The following is a 9,702-nucleotide window of genomic DNA, read 5'->3' as shown; positions in this document are numbered from 1 at the left end:
GACAAACTTGTTACAGCTCAGCAAAGACTCCAGCACATCAATAAAGATCATACTTCCACTGCAAGTAGTTAGTCATTAGAATATCTGTCCTCTGTCCTTTTTTCATACTGCTCTTTTTCCCCATCTTTCTGCTTTTGCTTTATTTCTGTTTATCTTTTTGCCATTTTTAAAGCTCCCAGTTTTAGTACAAATTTTGTAAAATCTCCTCCTGTGTCCAAACATGCTCTTTTCTGTCATCTTGCTCTTTCTAACTCACTTTTTCGCTGAGAACTTCATTGAACTTTGTATACTTGTTAGTTTGAATGTAGTCAAACGATTACTGCTGAGTCTTTGAACGGGCATTTGTGAGATTCCGAGGCCCACAAAAACCTCCTTTCCAAACCTGCTTCCGATAACCCCCTACTCCACCTCGCACCTCTCAACTATTTTGGCTAAAGAGGGGTTAACCGGACAAATCCGTCTCAGTCATTTCCACAGACGTCTAGTCCAAACCCCCCTTCTCTCTTTCACACTATCATACTCATACTTTTTTCTTTTTTTTTCTCCTCGGACGTGCTGATGTCCATTTTGCTTAAATCGGTAGAACTGCACCAGCAGCTAACTCCCAATATGCAAAGGCACAATGAAAGCCCTGACTTCAAAATTTATGTCTCAAGCCCTCGGCCACATCCACACCCACCTACCTCCGCTCACTGAATGGACGATGGCAGATCTTCTTAAATGTGGCATTTTCAAAGCGGACTGCTTAGCTTGGACTTTGAGGTCCACTCGTGCTTATTTGATAAAACCTCCATAATGACTTAGCGCACCTTCAACTTCAAATACCTTGATATGATTTGTCCCGTCCTCTTAGGCTTTTCTTTTTTCCCCTCCGTTGGCAGATTTGAGCCTCAAGCGTGTCTGTATTTCACTCATTGGCACCTGGAAAGAAAGTCTTAGCATGTTACATAAAGTTAGCAGAGGTCTCAGATGTAGTAAGTTAAACAGCAGATTTTATTTTGATATTGTGATTGAAGCCCAAAAAATATGTACACTGTACATTAATACAAATTGACAAGTATTAAGCATTAAGAGAGTAAGGAATTACTGCATATGAATGTAAAGACCTATCAAACACACTAATTAAGAGAATAATTTATCTAAAAATTCATAATTTGCTGAAAATGTACTCTTAACCAGAACAGAAATGTTTCTTAACCAGAACAGATTTGGAGAAATGTAGCATTTTATCACTTCCTCACCAATGGATTGTTTGCAGCAAATGGGTGCCGTCAGAATGAGAGTTAATGAAAGCATCACAATAATCCTCAAGTAAGTCCACGCGTCTCTAGTCCATCAATTAATGTTTTATGAATTAAAATGCGGGGTGTTTGTAAAAAGCAAATCCATTGTTAAGGCATTTTAACTTTAAACTGTCATTTTTTTTACCAAAATAACAGTTCATAATCCTGTGAAATCCAGTGAAAAAGTGCATCCCCTGTTGTTCTCCCACATCAAAATTAAACATTTATTTAGAACTCTTTTGGCTTGTAAACAGTACTTGATCTTATATCATAATTATTTCCTGATTCAGATAAGACAAATTTTTCACTGGAGAAACCAATATTATGGATAGAGGGACTTTAGCTGAAAGCAACAGTTTGAAGTTTCTTCCTTTCTTTTTCTTTCTTTCTTTCTTTCTTTCATTTTCTTTCTTTCTTTCTTTCTTTCTTTCTTTCTTTCTTTCTTTTTCTCTTCACAAAACATTAACTGATAGACTGGAGTTGTGCATTTATCAGCTGTTTCTGACGGCACCCATTCACTACAGTGGATCATGTTGTTCTCTCACATCAAAATGAGACATTTGTTTAGAACAGTTTTGAACAGTTTTGGCTTGTAAATAGTGCTTGATCTGTGCATATTTGTCTCCTGATTCAGATAAGACAACTTTTTTTACTGGAGAAACCAATAAAATGTATAGAGAACTTATATTTTAGCCAAAAGCAACAGTTTGAATTTAAACACTTTTCTTTCTTTCTTTCTTTCTTTTATGGATTTGTTTATTATAAACACACTGCTTTTGCTTCACAAAACATTAATTGATACACTTGACTTGATGTATTTATCAGCTGTTTCTGACGGCACCCATTCACTGTCGTGGGTCCTGTTGTTCTCTCAAATCGAAATTAAACAGATTTGTTTAAAACTGTTTTGGACTGCTTTGGCTTGTAAACATAAATTGATCTGTGCATATTTCTTTCCTGATTCAGATGAGACAACTTTTTCACTGGAGAAACCAGTGTTATGAATAGAGGACTTACATTTTAGCCAAAACCAGCAGTTTGAAGTTCAAACCTTTTTTCTTTCTTTCTTTCTTTCTTTTATGAATTTGTTTATTACAAACACAAGCTTTTGCTTCACAGAACATTAATTGATAGATTGGAGTCGTGTATCTATCAGCTGTTTTTTGATGTATTTAAAATGTATTTAAAAATTTTGAATTGTTTTGGCTTGCAGATAGAGCTTAATTTGTGCATATTTCTCTCCTGATTCAAATAAGACAACTTTTTCACTGGAGAAAGCAATGTTATGGATAGACAACTCATATTTTAGCCGAAAGCAACAGTTTCTTTCTTTCTTTCTGTCTGTCTGTCTGTCTGTCTGTCTTTTTTCTTTCTTTTTTTTATGGATTTGTTTATTACAAACACACTGCTTTTTCTTCACAAAACAATTAATAGATTGAAGTCATGCATTTATCAGTGATTTCTGACGGCACCCATTCACTGCAGTGGATCCTGTTGTTCTCTCACATTAGACAGATTTGTTTTGAACTGTTTTGGCTTATAAACAGTTCTTGATCTGTGCATATTTCTCTCCTGATTCAGATGAGACAACTTTTTCACTGGAGAAACCAATATTATGAATAGAGGACTTATATTTTAGCCAAAAGCAACAGTCTTAAGTTTCTTTTTTGGATTTGTTAATTACGAACACACAACTTTTGCTTCATAAGACATTAATTGTTGGACTGAAATGATGCATATATCAGCTGTTTCTGATGGTGTTTTCACTGCAGAGGATCCATTGGCGAGTAAGTGATGTTGTGCTAAATTTCTCAAATCTGTTCTGATAAAGAAAAACCCATCTACATCTCAGATGGCCTGAGAGTACATTTTCAGCACATTTCATTTTTGGTTGAACTATTCCTTTAAGTGTCTCTCTTCATTATATCCTTCTGTCTCTTTTATTTTTAACAAAGTACTATGATAGTATTTCAAACATTTTATATTGATCTACATTCCTCTGTATCCTTACACTGCAATAAGGACCTCGCATAGGGTTGTTAGACTGACCCTCATCTTTGGGTACTTCCTTCAAAGCGAGACTGGCTCGCCTGATTAAGACATATGCTGTGGTGATGAAGGCGCGCTCTGCGTGGGGCTTAATTATTTGTCGATCCGCGCAGATGAGTCGAGATGCAATTAGAGGTTAATTGCGAAAGAAATCCGGAGCGTGGCTGGCACTGGCGAGGCGGATCATAATTAACTCACCCGCACAAATTGCGCATTTTTCCCTATCCGGCGGAAATGTGGATTGATTTTATTGCTGGATCACGCGTTATTGAGTTCATCACCGCCTATAGGTCATAAGTGGGGAGGAAAGTTGCGTGTGTGTTATCCTATCAGATCAATACACTGAATGACTGTTCACGGGGTTACGGCACATTGAGGAAATATGCAGTTTAATACATAATTATCTAATCAATTTAAACTTTAAACGGTCTGTCTAGGGCTTTTTAGAATAATTCTCCTATATGGATTCTAAACAAAAGCTCGCTTTTGATAAATTAACAAATAAACAAGAACAAATTATTCATTGTTAATAAATCATTGTTGTGAGAGAAAATGTGATGCTGCGTGGAATACGCATAATTAGTTTAATATTGCTTTTAATTGTCGTGGCACTAGTTTAGTGAAGCACACTGAGATTTTAAAATGAGAGACTAAGCAAAGTGTTAACAGTGCAAACATTGTGTTATTGCGTCATATTTGTCTTCCTAACAGTGAATTCAGCTGTCGATTTTTATTATTTTTGCTTTCATTGCAATTTCTAGTGAGACTGACTTTGTTTTGAACTGAGAAAAATGAGCTGCGTAAATTAGTGTAATTATATGATGATTTAAAAATACATGAATGTATGTCTATCAACTGTAGAATCAAATTGGTCATGAAAATTACGCGTGCAATCCGTTTTCTAAATCTGTTTTTAAATCATCCCTAAAGCATTTGAATTACATATAACATTTAAGAAGTGTTTGCTCTGTTCTAAATAAACATTTTCTAAGTAAGACAAGCTGGGCGATTGCCTTTCCTCTTGCTCACCTTCCACGTGCGGTTGCAGGGAAGGCGTCGCTAGGGGGCATCTGTTTAAAGCGCCCTGTCAGCTGCTGCGCGTTCGGCTCAGCTGCCACAGAGGCGTTGCTATAGAAATATGCATGTCTACTGCTACGCCTCCTCCCATTGGTCCTTTCCGTGCTCAGGGCTGGACGCTCAGATGTGTATAAAGTGGTACATTGCCCCTTTCAGTGCTTCAGTGATACTGTGTGTCAGCGGTGGACAACAGTGCAAAAATAAGCTCTAGCTAACGAAAAGCAACGGTGACAGCAGTCCATATAGGCTAACTTTAAAAGTGGCAGCGGAGGGAGGTGAATTTACTAGTAGCCAGAATTCCGCATCCTTCGTCGGGCTGCGTCGGAGCGTCCCACCAGAGGAACTTACATACCTACTGAGATTTGTCACGCATATTGTTGCGGTTCGCATTCGCTGGTGACTGTGTGAAAAGAAGCAGCATCATTCCTTTGGACTTCGAGGTAAAGTCTGACGCTTTCTGAACTTGTTGTGTGGCGGACTTTTCTGCGACATGTGAGGAAAGTTCTCGCTTTCTTCACGTAGAAGCTTAAAGTTTATTGCCTCCGGAACTTCAGACACGGAGGTGAAGAAGGATATTTGAAGAGTCTTACTCAAAGGACGATTTCTCTGAAACCACATGTCACGGTGAAGCGAGGACGAGTCAGGTTGGTGGTTTTGAATTCACGAGTCTCAAGTTTCTGCCGCCCTGGCCAGTGATATTAACGCGTGAATTTGACCTGGGATAAGTTGTCAACAAGAGGCAAACTGGCAGGTGTATAAGTACATTTACATGCATGGGCATACGTATATCTTGCTGCACTATAAATAGAAACTCGTGCTTATGTATTAAACCCTGGGCACTCATCTTCAGCCCTTTTCATCATAATCCCAGTGAAACCCACGCGTGTCGCTTTGGCTGTTAGGGTAGGTGTCGTCGCATGGACTGACATGGCCACCGATCTCGCCATGAGCGCAGATTTGCCCAACAGCCCCCTGGCTATTGAATATGTCAACGACTTCGATCTCATGAAGTTTGAAGTCAAGAAAGAGCCCCCGGAGGCCGACCGCTATTGCCACCGTCTGCCCCCGGGCTCGCTATCCTCCACCCCAATCAGCACACCCTGCTCCTCGGTGCCTTCCTCACCCAGTTTCTGCGCCCCCAGTCCCGGATCGCAGCCTGGCCAGAACCTCGGAAATGGCGTCAACAACAACAACAACAGTGGCAACAACAACAACCAAGGCTCCTCGGGCAAGCCGCAGCTGGAAGATCTCTACTGGATTCCCAACTACCAGCATCACATCAGTCCAGAGGCCCTCAACCTGACGCCCGAGGACGCGGTGGAGGCGCTTATCGGTAACGCGCACCACCACCACCATCACCACCAGCCCTACGAGGGATTCCGCGGTCAGCAATACGTCGGAGAAGACCTCTCGACGGCCACGAACGGGCACCATCACCCGGTGCACCACCACCACCATCATCACCACGGCCACCACGCGCACGCGCGCCTCGAGGACCGCTTCTCGGACGAGCAGCTGGTGAGCATGACAGTGCGCGAACTCAACCGGCAACTGAGAGGCTTCAGCAAAGAAGAGGTGATCCGTCTCAAGCAGAAACGGCGAACCCTGAAGAACCGCGGCTATGCGCAGTCGTGCCGCTACAAGCGCGTACAGCAGCGCCACATGCTCGAGAGCGAAAAGTGCACGCTTCAGAGTCAGGTGGAGCAACTCAAGCAAGACGTGGCGCGTCTGATCAAAGAGCGGGACCTGTACAAGGAGAAGTACGAGAAGCTCGCGAGCCGAACCTTTAACGGCGGCGGCGGCAGCGGAGGCGGCAACACTCGGGACCCGTCCAGCGGCACTCACGGCAAAACCACTTCCACGGAATTCTTCATGTGAGAGTGATTCTTGTTAAAGACTTTTTCCGCACCAACGTATTCGTTTTTTAAACCTTCATTTTTATGATTTTCAGTGTGAACTTAATTTGCAGTTCTTACCTTAAACACTCAGTGTCCATTTTAGAACATACACTCTTAAAAATAAAGATCTGATGCCGTGGGAGAACCTTTTTAGATAATTTACTCTCAAGAACTCTAGAGAAACATCCTTGTACTGGTGCTTCAAAGAACCCAAAACCCAATATGCAAATCTATAGAACCCATAACATCCAGCACTTTTTCTTTCCCAAAGAACTACCCGCCAAAATAGTTTTTGACAAGCAAGTCCTTAAAGTGCTGAAAGGAAACATTCAGAAATCTTTATTTTTAAGAGTGTAGAGTCTAACATTACAGCTACATGTTTAAAGTCTTCACTCATTATTTGTGTATATTACTGTACCATAAAAGTCTTAAGGTTAGTGTAATGTTAGGATTATCTTCCACAGATACTGCACGGACCCTTCTACTTCATAAGACCTCCGATCTAAATATGGGATCACGCATAACCACCAAAAACCCATCTGTTTTGGATTCTGTAAATTTGTGTTTTTTCTTTTTTCTTTTTTTTAGTTGTAGGCTAACTGAAAAGTCAGACATGTTTAAAGACAGCCGCTTCCTTTTTTGTTGTTGTTGTTGTTGTTGTTGTTGTTTTGTTTTGTTTTTTTCGTCTTAACGGAATGACGAGTCTTAATTGCGATGAGAACATACTGGAAACGAAACTTCAGCTTGTGAAGGGACTTTGTAAGGAACAATTCTAATATTAAAACACTTATAAGCAAGAAAGGGAGATAGCAATACATCCTTGACTTTTCTCAGTCATGAACTGAGGTTGAGGGGACTTGTGAACTTTGAGGGCCCTCAAGCATTGCTCAAGTCTGCATTACCCCACCAATCCTGCATGCGGGACATGTATGGTACTCCAAACGCGCCAGGTCCTTTTTCTCTCTTCCTCATACAGCACTTGGATGAAAAGCATGGCCCTTAATCACTCTCTCTTCTCTCTTTTTTTCGTTTCTTCTGCTCGACACAAACCGTGTATGTGAAGGAACTCATGCGTACCTGCGAAATCACATGAAATCCGTCCTTGCATTTCTTTTTCTATTGTTTAGAAGTACTGAATAAGAACAAAGGAAAAAAAAACCCACCGAACTGAGCCAGAGTTATTTATTCCCACTTGTACATATGTAGAGGTCAAATGGTGTGTTAATTTAACTTTTTAAAGTCCTTTTTGCTTGATTATTTAAAACGTCTTAATACGATGTTTGTATGTAGTAGCATGCAAATGACAAAGATATTCTCATCCTATTGAATATGTACAATTTCAAAGGAAGCTTACTGCACTACGATTCGAAGAATTGGGATTTCTATAACATTTCTTTTCCTCTGTGTTAATCGAATTGCTGTTATGGTGGACATAGTTAGTCGATCTAAAGTGCATATAAACACAAGGACTTTAATTGCTGCTAATATTCTATGCACCAAATTCGAAAGCAATTAACAGAAGCTCTGATTATGTGAATTTTGTATTTCAAAGTAAACGAAGGTATGTAGAAAACCGGTTAGACATGGATATCAAAAATAACTAAGATCATCTCAAGAAAGTTTTTTATATATACATATATATTTGTCTTAATGACCGGGATGATGAATGACATAAAACTGTTAACTTCAAATATATGACGGCCGTCGTCAGTAGAGCAAGAATGGTTGTTTTAACTTTTTATGACATAATAAATCTGTAGCATACTCTGTATAAACAGTTGCCTATTGTTTTGCATTACAACATTGTGATGATAATAGGCTTCCGACCACTACAGGTAGATGTCAAGAGATTAAACGCGGATATAATTCAACAATAATAGAGGGCTTGTGTGCAAACTTCGCTCTAAGTAATCATGCGCATTTGAGGTTGAAATATAGCCCATCTTGTTCAGGCTAAATGAAGAAGTTGCCAAAATGGATTATCTAATGCACGTAAATTGTCTTAAGTCAGTTTTCAAATTCTTTCCGACCTGTGTATGCTTAGTTTCCTAACAGATCTATCGGCCAGAATCCTAAGATAATGTCTCCAAGTATGCTCCTTTACCTGGGTTAGTATCTGCTTGATATCTCACCTGAAAACCACTGTTAACATTGATTATTTTTTTCGGTTAAATTATGAATTATGATACAGTTCGTCATGAAGCAGTTTCTCTGTCTTTTGGTCTAATTTGAGGCACAGCGGCTTGAGGTTACATAACCACATGTGCTGTCATGTGTGCTGTCTTATGTAAAAAAAATAAATAAATAAAATGGAAAAAAAGAAAAAAACTGTACATAGCTTATAATTTCTATATATTTATCGAAATTATAAATGTCCTTACGTGTCAGTAAGTCCAAACCAAAATGTTTCGAAATGGAATGTTGTTCAGAATCTTGTTTTCATAATGTTTAATAAAAACTCCTGTCAAATGCATCAGCCTGTTTTCCAATCACTCAACAAGTGTCTTTTCATGGTTAAAATATCTGTTATATTGTTATGAGATTCAGCGCTTTCAGTGGCATCTATTAGACTTTAATAACAGACGAAATTAAAATAATAAAAACGCGAGAAATAACGTTTTTTTTTTTTTATAAAACACCGTGCCCCATTGCGCATAAGGCATACGAATCATACTATTTCAAAAGCTTATTTATTTACGTTTTCAAAAACTAATTTAAATAATTCATTTTAATTCTATGAACTATAGAGATGTGGCATAAAGTTTTATTTTATTATCGTAAAAGAAACATAAGTTTATAATTGCTCGATACATTGTGACATTCGTTTATAATATTAAAACGTTTTGTTTAGACGAATATTTGAAAAGAAATGATTCATTAGATGAAAGTTGAATGATACGTACACAAACAAGCAAACAGTGATTTTTTTGATTCGTATATCCTTTGCATTCTTCTTATTCTTATTATTGCTCACGAACGTCTCCTGTTGGAACCAATTAAGATTAAATTAATTTTGAGTGACACTAAATGTTTCTCTTTTAATCGACGATAATTAATAGAGTTATTGTGGTAGGTCGCGATTACTTTTTAGTTTACCCGAATAATAAAAGACTTAAAATTATGATAAATTACGTTTTTACAATGCCAAACATTAAACTCTCATTTGTTGTAATAGTTTGACCCGCGAATTACTGTTTAAGGTTATTCGCGACAGTATTCTGATCACTGACTAATCTTCCTATTAATTTCCCCTTACTCCCAATTACATTACATCAAATGTTCCTTAATGTGTATTATTGTTATATCAGAACTAACGGCTTTCTAATACTAAATGCTTTGAACAAAACTGTACAAGGTTAATATGACGTGATTAACGTGAGAGTAAATTCGGGTGT

At 38.6% G+C, this 9,702-nt stretch overlaps 1 protein-coding gene across 1 annotated transcript; it reads left to right on the top strand.

Moving 5' to 3' along the window:
* Positions 1-4,590: 4,590 nt before the first annotated feature.
* mafaa (v-maf avian musculoaponeurotic fibrosarcoma oncogene homolog Aa) lies at positions 4,591-8,765 on the top strand. The gene has a single exon (XM_051113427.1). It carries the CDS (start codon positions 5,337-5,339, stop codon positions 6,285-6,287), a length of 951 nt encoding a protein of 316 aa, XP_050969384.1. The 5' UTR covers positions 4,591-5,336; the 3' UTR covers positions 6,288-8,765.
* The last annotated feature ends 937 nt before the right edge of the window (positions 8,766-9,702 follow it).

This window comes from Labeo rohita, chromosome 6 (genome assembly GCF_022985175.1).
Source record: "Labeo rohita strain BAU-BD-2019 chromosome 6, IGBB_LRoh.1.0, whole genome shotgun sequence".
Taxonomy (NCBI): Eukaryota; Metazoa; Chordata; class Actinopteri; order Cypriniformes; family Cyprinidae; genus Labeo; species Labeo rohita.
The sequence above is the reverse complement of the archived record's forward strand: the minus strand, read 5'-3'. Positions and strand labels throughout refer to the sequence as shown.

Coding starts and splice junctions, on each gene's coding strand:
- mafaa (XM_051113427.1), top strand. CDS start 5,337: ATGGCCACCGATCTCGCCATGAGCGCAGATTTGCCCAACAGCCCCCTG.